This window comes from Corapipo altera, unplaced genomic scaffold (assembly GCF_003945725.1).
Source record: "Corapipo altera isolate COAL_440 unplaced genomic scaffold, ASM394572v1 61411, whole genome shotgun sequence".
NCBI lineage: Eukaryota > Metazoa > Chordata > Aves > Passeriformes > Pipridae > Corapipo > Corapipo altera.
The window spans coordinates 6,211,025-6,234,743 of record NW_020884875.1 but is presented as its reverse complement, the minus strand read 5'-3'; the positions used below and the strand labels follow the sequence as shown (position 1 = coordinate 6,234,743).

The window sequence follows — 23,719 nt, the reverse complement described above, 5'->3', positions numbered from 1 at the left end:
AAGTTCTTACTCTTCTCAAGAGCGAAATACACCTAGAGTCACATTAGTCTAACCAACCCTTAGTGCTCACATCCTCTCCCAGAAGATCTGTCTTTCCATTAGCGCTATTTTAGAGCAGAAAAAGAATTTAGCATAGATGAGCTATCATTATCAGACTTCTTTTCTAACTAGAGTGCTACAAAGCAGTGACAAATGTATTCACAACATTCCATAAATTATACCTCCATTAGGCTGCCCAATGTTAGGATCAAACCCCTCTGAAGAGTTGTGTCTTCTGCGATTTGCCTCATAACGATTCTCTGTCCATGAAAAATTTTCAGAATGTTTCTCAAAATTCAGCGATGACTGCAAAGGAGCACAAGTGGCAGACTTGAGATATGCTTAATAACATAACTGAATCATCAGAGCTGGAACATGCAGATTGTTCACAGTATATATAATCAATTTTTTGAGGAACTTTGAATGACAGACAATGCAGCAGTCTTTGAGTATGCACATGTTCAGAGCTATGCTGCCATCTCTCATGCTGGCAAAGTGGAAGCTGTATCTTCTGCTCCAGGACACTGAAACAGCACTGAGGACTACGCTTGTGACAGAAGGTAAAAACCCTAAGTCTCTATTTTGTTTTGGCAGCAGAACAAAGCACAAATGACGTGTGTTGTAGCAGAGGGAAAAAATAAGAGAAAAGGTAAAAAATGACAGAGGATCACAGTATGAAAGGTATGAAAAGTCTGGCATCTCAGTTTGGATTTTCAGAGACCACACATGTGCATTCCATAGAAAGCAAGGCGTCACTTCCACCAGAAGCAGCTGTATCCAAAAGAAGCCAAATTAATTAGTCTTGTCATTATAACTTAATACGGCAAATACAGCCAGTTATGAAGTACAAATAAAACCTAGAGGGAAAAGTGTACAAATTCACAAAGATACTTAAAATTTTCAGCTTATAAATAGGCATATAAGAATTTTTTTAAAAATTAATCTTTAATGTATCAGTAGGAAGACTTTATAAACTAAAACCTTATTTTGAGGAATGGCACTCAGAAATCAAACCACATCCAAACTAGAATTCATAACTAAAGAGATTAAACAAAAAAACATCTTGTCTTACACAACCGATTTTCCTTATAACTTCTGTCTGGCTGTACCTTTTTAACACTCCATTATTTCTTTCACTGCTACATGTTGAAAATTCAAAACTAACTTCATTCTGCAGAAGTAATGCTGATCCCTACTGCTTTCCACAGATATTCACCAGTGACAGCCAGCAGAGGGCTGTGCTACACAGCACCTCCCTCACACATAGCCACCTTTGATGCAGAGGAACTAAAGCCCCTTTCCCTCCCAGCAGACTTACTGTGCTGCACACATACAAGAGATCCAGCACCTCCCAGGGCCACAAGAGGTACAAATACATAAAAGCACTGCTGGGTGGAAATCTGCTTATTGACAAAAAGCTCAACAAGAGTTGGCAGCGTGCACTCACAGCCCAGAAAACCAATGAAATCCTGGGCTGCATCAAAAGCAGCATGGCCAGCAGGTCATAGAATCATAGAATAGATTGGGTTGGAAAAGACCTCCAAGATCATCAAGTCCAACCCCTGATCCAACTCCAATTACTATATCATGGCACTAAGGGCCACGTCCAATCTCTTTTTAAAAACCTCCAGGGATGGTGAATCCACCACCTCTCTGGGTAGGCCGTTCCAATGCCTGATAACCCTCTCTGTAAAGAATTTCTTCCTAACATCTAACCTAAACCTCCCCTGGCAGAGCTTGAGCCCATGTCCCCTTGTCCTATTGTTGGTTGCCTGGGAGAAGAGACCAACCCCCACCTGGCTATAACCTCCCTTCAGGTAGTTGAAGAGAGTGATGAGGTCGCCTCTAAGCCTTCTCTTCTCCAGACTGAACAAGGGAGGTAATTCAACCCCTCTACCCTGCTCTCATGAGACCCCACCCTGGAGTACTACATCCAGTTCTGGGGTCCCCAGCATGCTAAGGACATGGAACTGTTGGAGCAAGTCCAGAGGAGGTCCTCAAAGTTGATAAGGGAACTGGAGCACTTCCCTTATGAAGACAGGCTGAGAAGTTGGGGCTGTTCAGCCTGGAGAAGAGAAGGTTGTGTGAAGACCTCATTGTACCTTCCAGCATCTGAAGAGGGCCTACAGGGAAGTTGGAGAGGGACTCTTCAACAGGAACTGTAGTGATAGAGCAAGGGAGAATGGCTTTGAACTGAAAAAGAGTAGGTTTAGATTAGATATTAGGAAGAAATTCTTTGCTATGAGGATAGTGAGGGACTGAACAAGGTTGTCCAGAGAAGCTGTGGACGCCCCACCCCTGACAGCGTTCAAGGTCAGGTTGGATGGGGCTTTGAGCAACCTGGTCTACTGGAAGGTGTCCCTGCCCCTGGCAGAGGGCTTGAACTAGATGATCTTTAAGGTCCCTTCCAACCCAAATCACTCTATGATTCCAGAGAGTATCGACTTTGCCGCACCCAAAGTACCAACTCCGCTGCCTGAAGCTCACTCTCTCTCCTCAGCAACATTCAGGAGAAAAGGTACAACAGCAATGGTGACAATGAAAGCTCCAAGTTTATTTCAACAGTTATTACCCAGCAACATCTACTCAAGCTATATTAGTATTAAAAGTACTCCACTGATCAAAGTGAGCAGGAAAAAAAACACACAAAAAAGGAAATTACAGTAATAGGCTTCACCACTTTGGAAAACATATTGAAGAAAATTATTTCCTTCTTCCCATCTCTCCCACAGAGACAATCACACACAAAAAAAGCATATCCAAATTCTACTGACAATGCCCCTGCAGAGCTCAAGGTGTTGTTCAAAATTCACTTCTTAAAATTTAAACTCTAATAAGCAGATACGTTAAAAACTCAAAGCATGTATTTCCAAATGGAACAGAATTCAAATGTAAAGGGACTGCCCGCTCAATTTGAGACCTGAGAAGTGAATAACTGGACAAACTTGGAGAGAGAAAGAACAGAAAACTGCAAGAAACTATCAAAATATTTAAGTACTTCAAAAATTATCAAATTAATCTAAATATTTAAGTAAAAAATAAACAGATTTTGAATAAGCTGCCAAAAATTTCAGAAAGTTCCGGATCTGCCAATCATAGGTGAAATTTTAGAAGCCTCTAAAATGTGTGCAAAGATCATGCAGTTTGCATTTCCCCCACACGATGGAGGTACCAGGCTAGGAAGCCTCTTGTGGCAGAGATAACAGTAAGCTTTGTAATCAAAAGAAATCTGACGGCAATTTCTGGAAGTTGAGAAACTGTCTGACTTGGTTCAGCCAGTCAAGAAAAAGGAAAAGAAGGAGCATAGATTTTTAGAAGCATAAAAAGTCTTACTGCTTAACAAGAAGTAAAAGTGAACTTGCAAAAATGGAGTTTATTTATCTGCAATCTCCTCATACACTCTTTACAGCAATACTTTCTTCAAAGTTTTGTCCATATCCCAAAATGGCTTCACTCTTCACAAGACCTTCCAATTTTCACCTGCCCATCTGCAATAGTGCACCGACACAAATACAGTAGTTCCACACCCAAACAAAACCTGTTGAGTGATGGGTACCCACCTATCTAGGTGGATTTTGCTCTGTCAGCAAAGAGATGACAGAAAAGCTTGCTGTTAAGAGGCAATCAGCAGCAATATGTAGGATGGATTTCAGTCAAGCTGTAATCTGTATTGTCACATTAGAAAGTTCCTTCATAATCACAGCTTCCTGGCATTGGGTTTTTATAAGCTAGCCTTAAGCTATGTAAGGAAAAAAGTCTCAGGTACCAAGGATTGAGGATGGAAACCAAGCTTCTGTAGGTGCAATTCCTGAAAGTGCTTCTTCAGGAAAATAAAAATTGATTGAGAAGAGTTCACTTTCTCCTTCTCAAGTTTAAATGTTGTTGATATCATAGGCTTGCCCCAACTCTATTCTGCATGCAATATGAGACACCTTGCCTTCCTCACCCATCCTTCCTCTTCATCTCCATTCTTCTTATCTGCTCTTCTCTTCTGCTTTGTTGATATAGAACATAAATCTATTTTAGGAAATGGAGCGGACAGGGGGCCACAACATTTGAGACCTGTCTTGTAGAGAGCAATGACAAGTCTTATTCTGTAAACTAAGAACTACTACATCTAAGAACAAACGTAATTGTCAAGTGCTTATTATCCAAATGTGCTGTATATCACAGAATGGCTGATCACTGAGGAAGGAGTTAATGCAGGGAAATAAGGTATATTCCCAACAATGACACACAAATTCTATAACTGAGTAAAGCATACAGTACGCAGTTTTTGGAAGAGAAGAAAGTTCAACTAAACTCCTTTAGGCAAAGAATCACGAAAGAGAACAGGATCCACAACATATACTTGTAATGTAATTTCACACAATTCAGGAATGAACCCATAACTCGGATATATGCTAGTGGTACTGGAGTAGTTCTGAACGTTACTTTTATCCTGCGATATTGACACATATCAACATTTACAACACATTAAATTGAAAAAATCAGATCAAAAGAGTTGAAAGCATCAGAAATTATGTCGAATGAAAACAGACTCCATGAACCACCATGGAAGAGATATGACTGATGTTCCCAGAAAAGCAACTGAGTTGCTAATAGATTATCCTAAACTAAGCATCTAGCCAGGTCAGAGTAGAAGTGCATAAAGAGAGCAAAAACAACTTGATTAAAAAAAATGCACGGGTGTTAAGTGTGTGTAGACATACATAAGCAAAGCATTAGGAACACAGCTAATGCTGTCAGCTATCTGTGAATTTAACAACACCATAAGCCTATTGCCATAAATTTTTCAAGCCTAAGTATTTTTCATGGACATGAAAGACTGCACGAAACTTCACATAAATACACTAAAGAAAGTCAAAGCCATTCTCATAGCTGAAGATATAGATATTGCATTCAAGAGATTATAATGAAGACAGGTCTACAACTAGGGAAACAGATGACAAGTTTTAACACTCAGTGTTGACTCTGCTTCTGCATTTGCACGAATTAAAAAAGAGTAGAAAGACAGGCCAGGAAAAAAGAAACATTCCCAGGACAAACATACTCAAGATTTCCTAAAATGTATACAAATCCTAGCAATTCGGAGGTTGTTATTTCCTGTTTCCAAATTAACTGTCCCATTATATAAAGTAACAATAGTTCAGATGAAACAACCAGAGTGAAGATGCACAACAGTTTGAAAGGGCCACACTCCATCAGTAGCAACAAGCATCCCACCATGCAGAGCCACTTCAGATAATATAAAAAAACATTTTTTTTAATCACTTGGATGATAGAATAACAGTTCTGCAAAATTTATAGGACACAAAGAACAGTCAGAAGCAAGAATATCAAGTACATGCCTCTGCCTTGGTACTTCTAGCAAAGAATACAGTAATCCACTTTAAGCTCCTGATGAAGGCAATCTTAAGCCAACCACAGCTCTGACAAGGCCAGGCATGTGCTTCTATCCACAAACTCAACTGCTCAAGCAAAGAACATTATGATACAACTACTTAAATCATGACAACAAAACTTGCCAGATATCATCTATTACCACCCTTTTCATGAAGAGGTTTTTACTGTGAATGAGGTTATGACATTTACTTCCCAAATAATGGGAGTGCCTGTTCAAAACAAACATACCTTTGTTGATGATGGTGGAGTAGGAAAATTAAGCCAGGCTGGAGCAAAGTCATGCTGCGCCATTTAGGTCCAGTCTCATTGAATCAATGGAAAAAGGCTTAGCACCTCATGGTAAGTCCCTGCAAACAGAAGAACAAGAAATGAGTACTTCCAGATGTTACAAGAGGAGTAAACTTCTTGTGCTTTCATCTGTATTTCCCTTCTCTTTTCCAGTATTATATTCTCACACAGATATGGTTTAGAATCTAACTACTCTCGTCTCATTTATAGTATCACATTTGTGCTTTTATTACTAAAGTGTCACACAAATGAAACATATCGCAGGAATTATGAAAATACAAATGTAACATTCCTTTCTTTATTTCCTCTTATAAATTGGATGAAGTTTCTTGTGTAAGGTCTGACCCAGAACGCTATGGCAAAATTAGCTTGTTACAATACTTCCTGGTAATATCTAGAATGGCTTTCAGGAGCTATTTCTTCAGCTTCCTAGAAGCTGATTTTTTAATTAGTCCCTAAAAGTTACGTCTCAGAGGCCATATTAAAGTTCCTTATGAAAAAACTAGATGCTTGGGACAACCACAAACCCCCCATTGTCTCTAGATTCAATGGAAACAGAGTCTACATATGCAAAGTGTCAAAATCCAGTAAAATTCTCCAGTTTGAAAATGGGCAAGAGAAAGTAATGGCTTAAGATTAAAACTCAAGAATACTTTTTCTACCCTACACTCTTCCCACAGATAAGAAAACATTTCTTAATAAGCAAGAGAATGTAAGGTAATATGAACTCTATTACCCAAAGCTGAATGATAGCACAGACAGGAAAGAAGTGGATGAAACACTGCCTGAATTATGTGAGGGTAACTGAATCATGCTCTGCAGCTAGTCATTGCAAAATGATCAATGATTCAAAAATACTTTAAGTATGATACACACTATTAGAACTTCATATGAATTTGTGAAAACATAGTAAGCACCCACACACATTTCACATGAAGATCCAAATAAATGTGAGTGCAAATCTATTAGTCAGAAAGCACAGATGTAGTTCACTTTAATCTACGGTTGCTGTAATGTAAGTAAGAGCTGTGGAATCTGGTATACAGTAACCCATAATTATTGTTGTAATTACGGCCTGAAACAGGCTATTGCAGATTTCCAGTGACAGACAAGAATATTCCAGCTTTTAACAGATTTGGTAGACTTTACTTAGTGTTAAACTGCACTTATTGAGCATCTTTTTGACGACACGAGCTCATACTTAGGTTTTTAGGTACCTCTGATACCAGAGTTAAACTTTAAGGTAAGACAGACCATTATTGTCATTAAATAGAGAAGACAAGGTTATAAAGGTATGTCTCATCCAAATAACTCACTATAAATTACTCTGCTGAAGTCATCTAACACTCACTTCAAAACTAACCTCACCAAAAAATCCAGAGAAATTTTCTAAATATTCCAGTTACGTCGAACTAGTGAAAAACAAATGAAGAAAGTTCTGGAGTCAATGAACCATCACAGAAGTGGCTCCTCTTTCTCACAGGAATCACGTTCACTTTTACTGATATATCCTACTCAGCAATAGTATAGAAAACAGATGAAGCAATTAACAAATCTGAGCAAATGCCAGGAAGAAAAAAATTTTCTTCTCCTTCCCTCAGATACAGTTCTTATCTCCAAGTACAAGAATCAGGAAATCTTTAGAGAGGATCAAGACAGGCATCAATACTGAAAGATCACCACAAAACCAACGAAATCTTCAGACCAAGGCACTTACAGTCCAAAAAGCAATGAGTAAGATTAGATTTATACCAAGTAAAAACATAACAAAGATTTCACAAAGTACTACCAAGTTACTGGTGCCTCAGCTACGGGTACAGGACAACAAATGCCCTAACAATCGGATTTCTTAACAGACTGATCTTACTCTTTTAAGAAAACTAGTCAAGCTTCCTAACACTGTTTACACAACTGTCACGAGAAACATTTGTTATTAACTCACTGACATCCCTACCTTTTACCCTTTGCACAAAAAAACAAGGATTCAGAAAAGATTTGGTGACCACCAAGCATCCAAGGACTGGAAAGGTGTTTTTAGACAAGCTTTTCCCACAGTTCACTGACACTGGGTGTCTATGTCTTCATGCAACAATTATTCTAGAAGCAGATTGAAGTCTTCCTCACATTTTCAGCTAAAAAAGCTCTAGAAAAGTTTTTGATAGTGCTGCTCTGTCAGAGAAGTCAATCCTTTTCCTAAAAAGCAGTATAATGAAATGGTAAAGACAGAGGTCTGGGCCAAAACTCACACTCAGAGCACAAAGTCAGTAGCAGAATATCTGTAAATTTCAATAAGCCCATAGAAGAAAAACTCTCCTAGAACTAATTCTTCCAAATAGTTTTAATGAAAGAACCTCAAGAACAAAAGCACAAATGTTTTTCTAGAACATTACTTGACCAAATTCACAGATTGACAATTAAAGACTAACAAGAAAAACAACTCCTGTGAATACTAACCTCCACACCAAAGTCAAGAAAACACTTTCATCTAATTGTACATATGATTGGTCTGGCAATTAGACATGGGAACACAGAGTACTTTCATTATTAAATGTTTCTAACTCTAAAAAGGCACAAAGACCCCAGGCATAATTAAATAACAAACAGCAGGTCAGGAATAGTTATTTTCTTACAACTTCTCTACAGTACATAACCTACACAGCTTAAAGTTGACAGTTCCGTGTTTTACCAGCTTCATTAACAACTCTTACAGATGTTTTCTGATGTTGTTAACAAGTTCATCCTAGAATGTCTTTTAATAAAAAACAGACACATCTCTGATAGCTCTTGGATACTTTTCCTTCTAAGGAAGGAATTTTTGATAAATGGTAAACAGATCACCAACTGTAAGAACTGGAAGTCAGCAAGGTAGCTCTGCTCCCACATACAGGATTTAATTAAGCACATACTATGCTTAAACCCCTCATGATCAGCTTAGTTGCCCACACTATTGTGTTCCTTGCTTGCTTTCCAACTTAAGTTGGACCAACAACTGAGTCTAGCAAATTATTCTGCAACACATTTGAACACTGGAGAAGTTCCTTCTACCAACTCTGAGCCAGGGGTTTTTTTCCTGTTATTCAGGTCCGTTACTTCAGCTACCCCAAGAAATCAGAGACATATCTGCATTTTGTGTCCTCCAAAGCACTTGCAACCTTTATTAAGATTCACATTATCAACAAATTTAATAAATGCACACTTCATTTCATGACTGAAATTATTAACAAAAATACTGAAGGGACTTCTTAAGCAATTAGCTTGATAACATATTCCCAGCTTGACATCAAACAACAGCTCCCTTTACAAAGACTGAGGAGACACTAAGGCACATGGCTAACACTGATCAGCAGATTACTTCCAAAGAACATCCCTGCCTTGAAGAAACATAGAATCAACCATGTTGGAAAAGATCTTCGAGATCATCCAGTCCAACCTTGATCCAACACCACTGTGGTTACTAGACCATGGCACTACGTGCCACATCCAGTCTCATCTTAAAAACCTCCAGGGACAGTCAATCCACCACCTCCCTGGAAGCCCATTCCAATGCCTGATTACTCTCTCCGTAAAAAATTTCTTCCTAATATCAACCCAAACCTCCCCTGGCACAGCTTAAGATCGTGCCCCCTTGTCCTACTGCTGGTTGCCTGGGAGAAGAGACCAATCCCCACCTGGCTACAACCTCCTTTCAGGCAGTTGTAGAGAGTGATGAAGTCTCCCCTGAGCCTCCTCTTCTCCAGGATAAACAACCCCAGCTCACTCAGCCTCTCCTCACAGGACCTGTGCTCCAGTCCCTTCACCAGTCTCGTTGCTCTTCTCTGGACCGGCTCCAGCACCTCAATATCCTTCCTGAACTGAAGGGCCCAGAACTGGACACAGTACTCCAGGTGTGGCCTCACCAGTGCTGAGTACAGGGCAAGAATCATTTCCGTGGTCCTGCTGACCACACTGCTCCTGATCCAGGCCAGGATACCATTGGCCTTCTTGGCCACCTGGGCACACTGCTGGCTCATGTTCAGCTTCCTGTCAATCCAAACTCCCAGCTCCCTCTCTGCCTGGCTGCTCTCCAGCCACTCTGTCCCCAGCCTGTAGCTCTGCATGGGGTTGTTGTGTTCAAAGTGCAGGACCTGGCACTTGGCCTTATTGAATCTCATCCTGTTGGAATCAGAGCATCTCTCCAGCTTGTCCAGGTTCCTCTGCAGAACCCTCCTGCCTTCCAGCAGATCAACACTCCCCCCCCCAACTTAGTGTCATCTGCAAATTTCCTAATGGTACACTTGATCCCCTCATCCGGATCATCAATGAAGATATTAAAGAGAACTGGGCCCAACACTGATCCCTGGGGGACACCACTAGTGACCAGCTGCCAACTGGATGCAGCCCCGTTCACCACCACTCTCTGGGCCCGGCCCTCCAGCCAGTTCCTAACCCAGCACAGAGTGCCCCTGTCCAAGCTGTGGGCTGCCAGCTTTTTCAGGAGAATGCTGTGGGAGACAGTGTCAAAGGCTTTGTTGAAGTCCAGACAGACCACAACCACAGCCTTCCCCCCCCATCTACCAGGGTCACCTGCTCATAAAAGGAGATCAGGTTGGTCAGACAGGACCTGCCCTTCCTAAACCTGTGTTGGCTGGGTCTGATCCCTTGTCCATCCTGTACATGCTGTGTGATTGCACTTAGGATGATCTGCTCCATAACCTTGCCAGGCACTGAGGTCAGGCTGACAGGCCTGTAGTTTCCCGGGTCCTCCGTGCAGCCCTTTTTGTGGATCAGCATGACATTAGCCAGCTTCCAATCATTTGGGACCTCCCCAGTGAGCCAGGACTGCTGCTAAATGATGGAGAGCAGCTTGGTGAGCTCTTCCACCAGCTCCCTCATTACCCTTGGGTGGATCCCATCTGGTCCCATAGACTTGTGAGGATCCAGGTGGCTCAGCAGGTCACTAACTGTTTCCTCCTGGATTACAGGGGGGCTATTTGGCTTCCTGTCTCTGTCTACCAGCTCCACAGGCCAGTTGTCCTGAGGATAACCGGTCTTACTGTTGAAAACTGAGGTAAAGAAGGTGTTAAATACCTCAGCTTTTTCCTCATCTTTGGTGACTATGTTCCCTGCCATGTCCAACAAAGGTTTTCCTTGCCCCTCCTTTTGCTATTGATGTATTTGTAGAAGCACTTCTTGTTATCCCTAACAGAAGTGGCTAGACTGAGTTCGAATTGTGCCTTTGTCTCTCTGATTTTCTTTCTACATTGACCTAACTATATTCCTGAACTCTTCCTGAGTAGCAAACCCTTTTTTCCATAATCAGTAGGCTCTCTTTTTTCCCCCTAATTTCGTTCAAAGTCTCCCTGTTCAGCCAGGCTGGCCGTCTTCCCTGCTGGCTCGCCTTTTGGCACACTGGGACAGCCTGCTCCTGTGTGTTCAACATTTGCTTCTTGAAGCATGTCCATCCCTCCTGGACCCCTTTGTTTTCAAGGGCTGTTTCCCAAGGTACCCTCTGAACCAGTCTTCTGACTAGGCCAAAGAAGTAGGCCTGAAGAAGCGCAAGGCTACTTTTAAATTAAATGAAAACAACAATATTTGAAGTATGTGAACAGAATGAAAGTTAGCAGAGTATGACACTGCTTTAATTATACTGACATGAAGAACCCATACGTCTGCTTTTCTTACGTGCACACCACACAATATACAATTCCTGTTCAGTAACAGAAAGCAGCTGATGTAGTCCCAGCATTAACAGAGCTATCAGAAGTAAACCGAGACAAACACCACAGACTTGAACACAATTCCAGTGCTTTCAGAAACTCTCTCAGTAACAGAAGAGTAGGCCCAAAATTTATCACAGAATGTTTCAGCCATCAATCCCTATGAGCACAAATCTGCCATTCTTTAACCAAACTGGGCTCAGCTTGTGTGCTACTGCAACAGAGCTGCACAGTTCTACCAAGGTAAGAAAAAGATACTGAAATACTGCTACCCTCATACTATTAACACTCAAATGTCTTTAATCAGGCTGATCAAAGTACTGTCTCATCTCAGCAACACCCTCAGCAATACCCAATTCAAGTACTGTGTACTGACTTCAGTAAAAAAAGTCTTTATAGCCCATAAAGTTATGTAACGTTCATGCGTTCCTGGATGTTATGGATAACAGAATAGTTTACAGCAAAGGAAAAAATCTTGTTCTTAAGTTTTACATTGTGCTGGTTTAAAGGGGAAATGAATCCAACTCAAAGAAGAGATTATAAATCAGAATAACAATTTAATAAAATAATACAATAAGTACGATTATACAGACAAACAATTGGTTTTAACCCACAAAACCCAAATGTATAACCCAGCACCCTGGGGCATGAACAGAGTGGTGTTCGTTGGGCCCCCTGAGTCCAAAGGAAAAGGAGAGGGGAAAACCTGTTGGTGAGAGTGCTGTTGCAGTCTGGTCAAGAGTGGTGATTGCAGTCTGGTCGAGAGTGGTGGTTGCAGTCCAGCTGAGAGTGGTGGTCTGCAGTCTTCCTCTGGATCCCATGAGTGGTTAAAAAAGTCCCAAGACTCCAAGATTATATATTCTCCAGTTCAGGCAGGAATGCTCAGTACTTCCCTCAGGGTGCGGTGTTCCACAAAAGAGTGTGAGGACAAGGAGGCACCCTCCTATCTCGCAGGCCTCTTAACACCCAGTTTATAGCCTGAGGAGTCAGGCTGCTCTGGGCAGAGGGTGTAAATGGTCTATTGATAACAGTTTCTGGGAAATAGCAGGGCAGACTACAGAATACACAATTTTGGGTTACACCCATACAGTGATGAACTCGTCCCAGCTGTTCTAACAAGGACATACATCTTGGAAGGGCAGATCTGAAAGAAGTCTGTAAAGCATTCTGTTTCAGGTAACATGAAATAATTAATCCAATATTCAATTAAATAAAATTTAATTCTGTAGTTTTGTGAAGTATGATCTTCAATAATAAGGTTGTAACTGTCAAAGAATAATGAACAGCTCATTCTAGGTGATGTATAGTGAAGAGATTTGTCATAAATATTACTCAGTCATCTACTCGAAGCCACATCTGCAGCTGAGATAAGAACACTGCACCAAATATGCTTGACCAACACACAAAAAAATTTTGCGATAGGGCTTTTCATGGTTGAGTTGATAAGGTGATAGAAACTATTTCTCATCAGTTGTAAAGCAGCAGGAAACACTATTTTCTAAACAAATTTGTGTTATCTGAAGAACATTTTGGAAAATTTAATATATTGCCTCTCTTTTAGAAAAGGAAGTAACATGATAAGAAAAGGGTATTACAGAGCCACTACACGGATCAGGAGTCAAGACTTCTGTGAAAAGGCTAAGAAACAATACCCAGAGCCAATCCCCATACTCTGCAAAACAAGAAAAATGAAACTAAAGCAACTATCATTAGTTTAGCTCATGCTTACTATATCAAACAAAAAAATCAAAAACAGTATAGTCAATTTTCCCTTCACTGCTACATTTTTCATTCACCATAGAAAGAGATATAAGTGAAATCACACTTTGAGTAATAGCACAGAAATTCAAAATTTCTTTTGAAAAAAGAAATTTCTTTGTGCAATGATGAACTAAGGAAATTACTTGGCTTGCTTTGCCTCACAAAATGAGGACAAGATATATTTAAGCAGTGGTTATGGATATCTTAAGGAGTAAATTTCATCAAGAAAGGATGAAATCTTAATCCGAAACACCATCGGAATCACAAGAAGATATCAAACATAGCAGATTGAGGCTGAACATATGTGCTGAAGATCAAAACAAGATTTTGAAACAACTTCAAGACTAGAGACAAATATTTGAACCTGTCGATTTCTATTACGCTTCTAAGTCAGACACTAATAATTGTAAGTAAAAAGTTTTATGTGTCAGATGATGCATGTACAGAAGGATAACACTGTAACAGTTAATCCACTTTTTCCCCATCTTCAGTGGTAGCCATGTAAGAATACTGTCTCCTCAGCAATTATTTCCCCTCTCTCCCTTGCTACTTGAAATTGATATACCGTTTAAAAAACAAACTTTTTTAAACATGAAGAACACCACTACAACCAAAACATAAGTCAACCTCTTCTTTTTCTTGCAATAACACAGACAGAATTCAATATGTTCATCATCATCATGGCTAGGCTTCACAAACGAAGATTTGGGAAAGGCTCTATCCACATTTGTTATAAGCACGCTGGTGGCTAATAAGGCCAATACAAGATAGACATGTCCGATTGCAAAAGGCACAACAGAAAGATTCCTTAGGTGGTATATTCTGCAAGACATGATTCTTTCTGCATTGTCTTTTCTCCTCAAGAGTGATCCTGCATGCGTTCTCAAAGGAAGCATTAGCGTTATAGATGGTGTGTCTCCAGACCTCCCAATTTGAGGTCAGAGCAGACCAGTTATGTTGATCAATATGGCCAAGGCAGAGATGTTGTTTCAGGGAGTCCTTGTATCTTTTCTTCAGGGCTCCTCTCATGTGGCAGCCAGTGGCAAGTTTACCATAAAGTAAGATCTTAGGGAGATGATCCTAAGATGATCTCATCCTTGAGACATGTCCTACCCAACGCAGCTGTGTTCTCAGCAACATGGCCTCAATACTTGTGATTGCTGCTTGTTCTAGAACAGATGTATTGGTCACATGATCTGACCAGTGGATGTTTAGGATTGTACGGAGGCAGCGTTGATGGAAGTGTTCTAGGAGATGCAGGTGGTGGCGGCAGATGACCCATGATTCGGAACCATACAAGAGAGCAGACAGCACAATGGCTCTGTAAACACTGATCTTGGTACTTTTCTTCAAATGTTTATTTTGCCACACTCTTCTACGGAGTTTTCCGAAAGCACTGTATGCCTTTGCTAACCTGTTGTCTATCTCTCCGTCAATCTTACCATCCGAGGAGATGAGGCTGCCTGGGTAATTAAACTGCTGGACTGATCTGAACTCTGATTGGCCAATGGTGATATGGGGATGATGGAAGACTTCCTGAGGTGCAGGTTGATAGAGAACTTCTGTCTTCTTTAAACTGACTTCCAGCCCAAAGAGCTCAGCAGCGTCTGCAAAGCAGGATGTTAAATGCTGCAGAGCTGCTTCTGTGTGGGCAACAAGGATGGCATCATCAGCGTAAAGCAGCTCCCGGACAAGATGATTTAAGGTCTTAGTGTGGGCCTTCAGTTGCCTTAGGTTGGAAAGGTTTCCATCAGTACGATATCGAATGTAGATACCGTTCGGATCAATGAGGTCTGTTGTGGCCCTTTGGAGTATCATGCTGAAAAAGATTGTGAATAGGGTTGGTGCAAGAACGCAGCCTTGTTTCACGCCACTGGTAATTAGAAAAGGCTCAGAAAGTGCATTGCCATATCTGAATTGGCAGTGCTGATCCTCATGGAGTGAGATGATCATTTTGAGGAACTTGGGCTGACATCCTAAACATTCCAAAATCTGCCATAGACCTTTTCTGCTCACAGTATCAAAAGTCTTGGTGAGATCAACAAAGGTTACATAGAGACCTTTGTTCTGTTTCCGACACTTCTCTTGCAGTTGTTTGAGAACAAATACCATGTCTGTAGTACTCCTGTTGGCTTTGAAACCACATTGGCTTTCAGGTAGAATTCCTTCTGCTATAGGAGGTATTAATCCATTCAAAAGTATTCTTGCCATGATTTTGCCAGCAATGGAGAGCAGAGTAATACCACGGTAATTTGAGCAGTCTGATTTAGTACCTTTCTTCTTATACAAAGTGATGATGACTGCATCACGAAGGTCTGATGGTAGTTCACCTAGTTCCCAACAGCACACCACAAACTTGTGAAATTTAGGATGTTGTGCAAGGCCCCCATGTTTCCAGACTTCAGGTGGAATTCCATCAACCCCAGCTGCCTTGCCAGTTTTCACCTGCTGTATGGCCTTGAGGGCTTCTCCCAAAGTGGGAGTGATATCCAATCCATTCTTCACTGGTTGTTGTGAGATGGACTGAATTGTTGAGTCTTGAACTACACGGTTGGTACTGAAAAGAGTCTGAAAGTGTTCAGAGCAACGATTCAGAATGGAGGTTTTATCTGTTAGAAGTGTTTGCCCATCAGTGCTGAGTAGAGGGCTTTGGACCTGGTATGTAGGCCCATATGCTGTTTTCAGGGCCTCATAGAATCCTCTGTGATCACCTGTATCTGCGCATAATTGTGTTTTTTCAGCTAGATCGATCCACCACTTGTTCTGGATGTCACGGAGTTTCTGTTGGAGCCTGCTGCATGCAAAAGGCTGCTTTTCTCATGTGACAGGATGGCAGTGCAAGGTGTGCTTGATGAGCGGTTCTCTTCTTCCTCAACAACTCCTGGATCTCTTGATTGTTTTCATCAAACCAGTCCTTGTTCTTCTTGAGGGAGAACCCTAAGGATTCTTCAGAGGATTGCAGGATGCTGTTTTTAATATGGTGCCAAAGTGTTTCAAGGGAGGGATCTACAGAATCTATAGAATGATTTTCGAGCCTAGTCTGAAGATTTGCCTGGAATCTGTCTCTCATTGTGGCTGATTGGAGATTGTTAACTTGGAGTCTCCTCCTTGGGATACTGCCCCTTTTGGGTTTGAACTTGAGATTGGAGTTAAGTTTGCAGCGCACAAGTCGATGGTCTGTTTGGCATTCTGCACTAGGCATCATGTGGGTGTGATGGACAATGAGAACATCTCTCTGTCGCACCAAGACATAATGAGATGCCAGTGCTTAGATCTAGGATGCATCCAGGTTGTCTTCAGACTATTTTTCTGTTGAAAGATAGTATTAGTGATGGTGAGCTGTTGCTCTGCACAGAATTCTAGCAGAAGATGACCATTATCGTTGCAGTTTCCAACACCATGTTTGCCTAATACTCCTTTCCAGGCTTCAAAGTTCTTTCCTACTCTGGCATTGAAATCACCAAGGATAATGATCTTATCATCTGCAGGAACCTTTTGGGTAAGGTAGCGCAGGTCAGCGTAAAATTTATCTTTTTCGGCAGGGTCATCTTGGAGAGTTGGGGCATATATACCAAAGAGGACAACATGTTGCTTGTTGTGTAGTAGAAGGCGTAAGGAGATAATGTGATCAGAACGACCTGTCGGCAGATTTTCAAGTTTAGGAACAATAGAGTTTTTGATCTGAAGCCAACTCCTGAGAGATGCCTTTCGGTTCTAGGTTTACCTGACCAAAGGAGTGTGTAACTGGCACCGTGTTCTCTAAGGCTGCCTTCCTCGTGGAGATGGACTTCACTGAGAGCAGCTATGTCAATGTTGAGATGTGATAGTTCGTGGGCAATTAGGGCAGAGCAACGCTCAGGGCGTCCACTATTCACAGAATCAAGCATGGTTCTGATGTTCCAGCATGCTAGAGTCAGTTTGGTTACACCTTTGGAGGTAAGTGTATGCCTTTGTCTCTTTATCTTAGCGTGACCACCTTAGAACATGCCCATTGGCTGCGGTTAACCAACCGAGTGAAATGTGGAGATGAGCTTTGTTTAGGTCATCTTTTCCAGGCCCCTCTCTGAGTGCGGCAAGCAGTGTTGTCCTTGAAAAAGGTTGCTTGGTCCTTCAGGGTGCTGCCCCAAGAGACTGTCATCTCTGGGGTCAGTCTCTGATGACCAATATCCTGAACCACCTGCATGCAGGGTTGGGTCTGCGGCTTCCACTGCACCTTTCACCTGCCGTTTCAACCCTCGTCCGTTGCTACAGGGCTTTGTGAATGTGGGTAAACCTTTGAGCCCGCGCAGTGAATTTTCTAGGTGAGACGCAGCATGGGCAGAACTGAACCCACCCTTTAATCCTAAGGTTCATCTGCCGGGGTCGAGCGAGCTTGGACGGTGGCAGTGAGGTCCTCAGGATGTAGGCTTAATTAGAGTGTCCTTCTCTTAGATGGATGGTCTTACAGGGCTAAGCAAGCTCCATCTGCCTGGGTTTGGAGTTAGAGTTGTCCTTCTAGGATGACTGCCAGAAGGCTAGCGAGCTCATCCTGCCCAAGGATGTATTGTATCTGACCCTACGTTTTTGACCTGTCTGGCATGGGCGACCCTATCGAAGGCATGTACCATCGCCAGCATAGCTCACAACCACGCAGGATTACACAAGCTACATTCCTACTATTAATACGGTTAGGGTAGGTCTTACACTTCCTACTTTTCTGCCACCTATCTATATTCAATCCCAAGGAAATACCCAGGAAAAACCCTTTGTCCTGACCACCCTTTCAGGACGTAATGAATACATCCAGAACATACCGAACCTGGACAGTAGCCACAGGTGAGCCAAAAGCAAACAAATGAACAAAACCGTTCCGGTCCCCATATCCACCTACGGCTTGAGTACCTCTCAAGGCCCCAGCCCGGCCGAGACCCCCAACCCTCCAGAGGAAACCATTATCCACTCTGACCTTATCCTCCCCACACCGTGTTACCGCATATCTTCCCATGTACCCCTTACCTGCAACACTTCATGTAGGGCTGCCCCGCCCACCCTCCAGTCCGAGGACCCCCACAGCCCACCCAGTACCCTTCCCCTCCCCTCCCCCAAACTGGACCGGCAAACCTCTGTGTGCTCCGAGGCTTCCACTCTCCTATCTCACGAGGGCGCAAAGCCACACCGGGGAAGCTCCTTCTCTTCTTTCCCCGCCAGGGGGGAGGGGTGGCCCCATGCAGGCCCGGGGACAGCCCTGGGCCACACGGCTTCCGCGGGGGGCACCCCCGGACTGCAGTGCAGCTTCCAAGGGAGGGTGCCCCCGTACGGCTTCCGGGGGGGAGGGTGCCCCCACGGCCGCCACACGGCGTCCCGAATTCAATATGCTACAAAAGCAGAAAACGGTGTTGTATTCATGAACATTCACACTAACTTACTTTCAGATTACCTTAACAAAGTGCTTCTTCTAGCTTCATCTTAATACTACAAATTTCACCTTATCTGCAATGCTTAACTTACTACTGGTGGGACAAAAAGTGGAACAGCCAAAACTACTAACATTTAAGTTTCATTTGCAAGACTTGCTTGTAAGCTAAAACCTCCATGCAATTCTCACACTAAAAAGAGGAATGAAATACAACAGATCAAGAAGATCCTGATGAACAAACTATCCAAAACAGTGTTATGGAATACACCTCAGCTTTAACAAACACTATTTGTCACATTTTAATAAAGTTTGTGTAATTTCTTGCAGTAAAAATTAACTTTTTTAATCCTCTTCTTTTTTTTTCTGCCCTATGTTTACCGAGAGAGAAGGGGGGAAAGGAGAAAAAATGCTTTCTCATTCTTACTCCATAATGCTAAATTAGGGACTGCTGCCACCACAATCATTTACAGATTTCACCCTCCTTCACTGTGAAGCAATTTCACCAAATCGGCAGACTGGCTGTACATAGCAGTACCTTCCATCCACTAGTGAAGCTTGAGACCACTACAAGCTAAGCACAAAGCAGAACCCCAGCAAACATGTGTTACTCCAGTTTGTATCTCAGTGTAGCACATCAAAAATGGAATACACTGCAGTCACATACCAGATTCATTACAGACAGGGCAACTGTAGAGTCACTACAGACAGAGAAGTGTGCATTTAATAACTCAGCTTCAGCACTACACCAGGAAGCAGCTGTGCTGTCAAAAGTTAGGAAGCAAAAGGATAAGGTGCAAAGAAAGACCTAGACTTCTTTTTCCCCCTATGCCAGGCACCTATAAAATTAGCCCAGACAAAGTTTTAAAATAAATCAAATTAAAATTAATATTAAACAAACCAAAAAATATAATAAAATCAAAATAAATAACGATAAAAATAATAAAATGAGAAAGTCTCCAGCTCAAGTTCTGCAGCAATTACAATCTAACCAGACTATTTTCATAGAAAATTATATCATAGAAATTTATATCATGTTTTCTGTGCTGCTTCTGCTAACAGTGGAACAATAGCAAATTCCTTTACAAAAGTCTTTAATCTGGCCTTAAACATGTCATAAAAACAAAGGCTACTGGTTACACAAATGTAATTCACTTGATTGCTCCTGCTCTCTTATAAAGATGATCCTTTCCCTAGAATTTCTACTAGCTTTAACCATATTCATCAAATCTCTACAGCATTAAAAATCTTCTCTCTCTCTCTATTTACACAACACTAAAAATAGCCACACAGAATCTCTGGAAGGGCACAATACTCTTCAAGGGTTGAAAAAGTGACTCCCATGAGAACTGAGCTCAAGGTAATCTCTGCACTGTCTGTGTCAGTGGACGTGAGAGCCCACACACAGGGAGGCAAAAGAAATCATCTTCTGGAATATTGGAAGGGCAGAGAGCAGAGCAAGCAGATGCAATCAAAGCATTTGCAATTTCAGTTCCATGTTTTTTGTATAAACAGGTCAAAAAAAGAAAAAAATAGGCCTAGTTATTAAAACAGAATCCTGAAAGGACCATGGAATATAAAATAATATGCACTCACATTAAACTGCTGTGATTTTTTTGAGATTTTCATTATTCAGTTTAAGTAGCTCTAAACAGAAGAAATACATTTACCATGATATTTTTAATATACTTAACTATAAACACTATAACAATTTCACAACCCCTAAGAATCCAGTGTAAAAACATGTAACCCTACCTTTTTTTTTTCCCCAAGTCCACACCCTTCACAAATTATAGAAGGAAACTCTCAACAATGCAGCTCTTTAATTCATGACAAACAGGGCTATGAACTTTAAGCATAACCCTGTAACAAAGCTACCTTGCAACATCCTTCTGAGGGCAATCTCTCTTACTCTTGTCCTAACAGTCTGTAGCATTTACAAAAATAAAGTCTCCATCATCATTTTCACCTTCACACAATTCTACCGGAGAAACATGAGTTTAATAGTTTACTGATTTTAAATTTTGAAAGTACCTTCTGAAAAATTAAAATATAGCATCCAGAGATATTTCTGAAAGACTAATGATCATCTTGTACTTCCCTAGAAGTTCAAGAATCAACTTCTGCCTAAAGGAAGGATACTGCTGTCCCTTTATCACTTTTGTGGTTCTTTTCTGAACTCACTCCACTAAGTCACATCTTTTTTTTATCAGGGAGCCTGTAGCACTGTTACACAGCCTGTACTGTGACAGTCCTCCACATGAGGCCTCACCAGGGCTGTAGAGGAGCAAACTGAACTCCCCTCCACCTGCTGGCAACACTTTTCCTAACGTGGTGCCAGGAAATGTTGGTTTCAACATGAGGATGGTTTGCTGACTCATGGTTGGCTTGCTTTCCAAGAGGACTCCCAGTTCCTTCTCTGCAGCTGGCGTATGCAGCTATTACTCACCAGAGACAGGGCTATTGGTGGAGGGGCACGGAACAGATTGCTCACAGGCTAATTTGGTTGGCAAAATGTCAGTTTATTACAAGAAGAACACTTATATACTGCTGCTACACCTGGACGCACGATTCTTCTTCACACAGCATTGGATACATAAGAGCAACATACTTTGTTGTTCACTGCTAATTGGACCACAACAGGTGTCTATATGAGCTGAGGGTACACGTTCACCCTCTTGAAACTCCACCTTAACCTTAGCAGCAAGCCTTTGAAGTTAGAACAAAGTTAGAACAGTTCTTTTACTGTCTGCACCCAGCCATGCCAAGGCAAGGCCTACAGAAATGCAAAGGAAATTGTTCATACACTCTCTATTCTCCCAACACAGTACCTTGCATTTTCCCTTTTCTTCATGAGGATCCTCTGTCCAGTTCTCCAACCTGTCCAGGTTCCTCTGCACGGCAGCACAAACATCAAGTGTGTGTGTATCATCCAGTTCTCCCCATTTTTTATCATCTGCAAACTTGCTAGGGGTAAACTCCACCCCACTGTGCAGGATTTCAATGAAGATGTTCCATAGTAGGGGTTCCAGTACTGAACCCTGGGGCGCACAGAAAGAGATGCTTCCAAATGATCTGTGTGCCCTGATCACAGCCCTGACAAGCTGGGCCTCACCATTCAGCCAGTTTTGGATACACCTCACTTCTCTACACATACTTATCAGCTTCTCTATGATGATATCATGGAAGACAATGTCAAAATCGTGACTGGAGTCAAGACAAACACCATCCATTGCTTTCTGTTCACCTACCAAGCCAGTCACCTCACGTAGAAGGCTATTAGCTTGGTTAAGTGTGATTTCCCCATCACAAAACCATCGTGACTGCTCCCACTCACCTTCCTGTCCTTCATGTGTTTGGAAACAAGTTTCCAGGATCAGCTGTTGTACAACCTTCCCATGAACTGAAGTGAGGCTGACTGGTCTGTGGTTCCCTAGATTCTCCTTCTTACCCTTCCTCATGACAGGATTAACATTTGCTCTCTTGTCATACTCAAGAACATCTTCCAATGACCATGAGACCTCTCAAAGATAATGAGGAATGACCTTGCAATGACATCAGCCAGATCCCTCTGCACTCACAGAAGCATCCTGTCAAGGCCTATGGACTTAGAAGTTACTTCTTTTAAGTGATCTCTAACCTGATCCTTTCTATACTGAGAGTGAAGAAAAAAGCACAGCAGAACTAAAGATGACAAGGATGTGAGATCAGAGACTGACCCCACACAATTTTAAGGGCATGTTTACTTGTCTAACCAGTATTCAGAGGGCAAAGACAGTCTCACTAGTACTGAACAATCCAACTCCAGAGAGGTCTCCTCAAGTGTATAAAATACAAATACTTCCCTAGCTCAGAAAAGTGTCTCCAGTATTTAAGACAGGTTTCATTATTGTTGATGAGACACATTTGGTAACACTTTGTAATAAAAAGCTTTTTTTTCAGAATATTCTAGCATGAAGAAACAGACAAAATAGTGACATCACTATAATAAGGACAAGACTAAGCAGTATAATAGTAAAATAGCAAAAAAACTTACACACTTTAAAAACTTGATTTACTAGAAGTTTGTGTGCTTTTGGCCATATTACTAACTACATCCTGTTTAAATAGAGCTGACCAAAATATTGTAGGAAAAACAGATTTTAAACTAATGCTAAACATTGGGGAAAAAAAACCCTGACAGCCGAATTCATCATCAAAAGAGAAGGAAAAACAGTTCTGTATTTTCAGATTCTATACTCTCATTCTCTGTGAAGAGTCTATATCATTTTACAGGAAATGGTTTCCATGGCACTTGGGTATTTCAGAGATTGTAAGAAGACCATTAAAATAAAAGGCAATACAAACTCAAATAGCTACACATACTTGAAGCTTGTGAATGGAATAGCAAATTTAGTAACAGGGAAGAAAAGAAAGCTTCAGGCCACAAATTCACAAAGTTAGAAGGGAGATACAAATTTAAATTTCCTGATGCTCCCTGAAGACCAGTTTAGAAGTTCAGTCTATTGATTTGCAGAGAGAACCATGAACAGAATAAATGTTAAAAGCACACAGATATATGCACATTCATATCTTTCAGGGAAGTCTAAAATTATCACGTATGCATATGTAAGTGGCACATTCCTATGATCTTTTACCTAATGCCTCACAGATTATTATTACATTAACTATATAAAACATTAAGTACAGCACACCATAAACTACATGTAGGAACCTTAACTACACACTCATCTGACAACCCGCCCTCATCTTGTCATCATAATTTTTAGTATAATTTTTATAAATGTGGTAAAAGAAGATTGTAAACCATCAGAACTAAAGTATACTATAGTGTCATGAGAGGAGGAGAAAGGTTACATTCAGTGTCTCAAGTTTGTAGCTACTGCTGGGCTGCTTTGCTTTCTTGGTAATGAGCTCCAGCAAGTGTATCAAATTCTTATTTCATCAGAAGGCAAACAAAGCATATGTCTGAATTTCAGAAGGTCCAGTAAGTCAGTCTGTATGACGCCTTAGAAAAGACTGACCATCTAACAAGAAGGGAAAAGAGGTACACAGTTTTCTAGGATTAAAACTGAATGTTTACTATCAAAGATATGCCAAACACCAACTGTACTGCATTTCATCACAACAAAAAGAT

General features: G+C 41.4%; 1 protein-coding gene across 8 annotated transcripts in view; it reads right to left on the bottom strand.

Moving 5' to 3' along the window:
• GPBP1 (GC-rich promoter binding protein 1) overlaps positions 1–23,719 on the bottom strand; it is a 46,402-nt gene that overhangs the window by 15,717 nt on the left and 6,966 nt on the right. For 7 of the 8 annotated variants that reach the window (XM_027634911.1, XM_027634916.1, XM_027634910.1 and 4 more), the window contains 2 exons: positions 5,674–5,792; positions 222–345 (listed from right to left, as the gene is read on the bottom strand). In XM_027634911.1, the coding sequence (XP_027490712.1) occupies positions 222–345; positions 5,674–5,736 (187 nt within the window). In that variant the 5' untranslated portion in view covers positions 5,737–5,792. Of the gene's footprint in view, positions 1–221; positions 346–5,673; positions 5,793–11,277; positions 11,289–23,719 lie in introns of those variants that run through there. The other variant, XM_027634915.1, reaches the window with a different exon arrangement.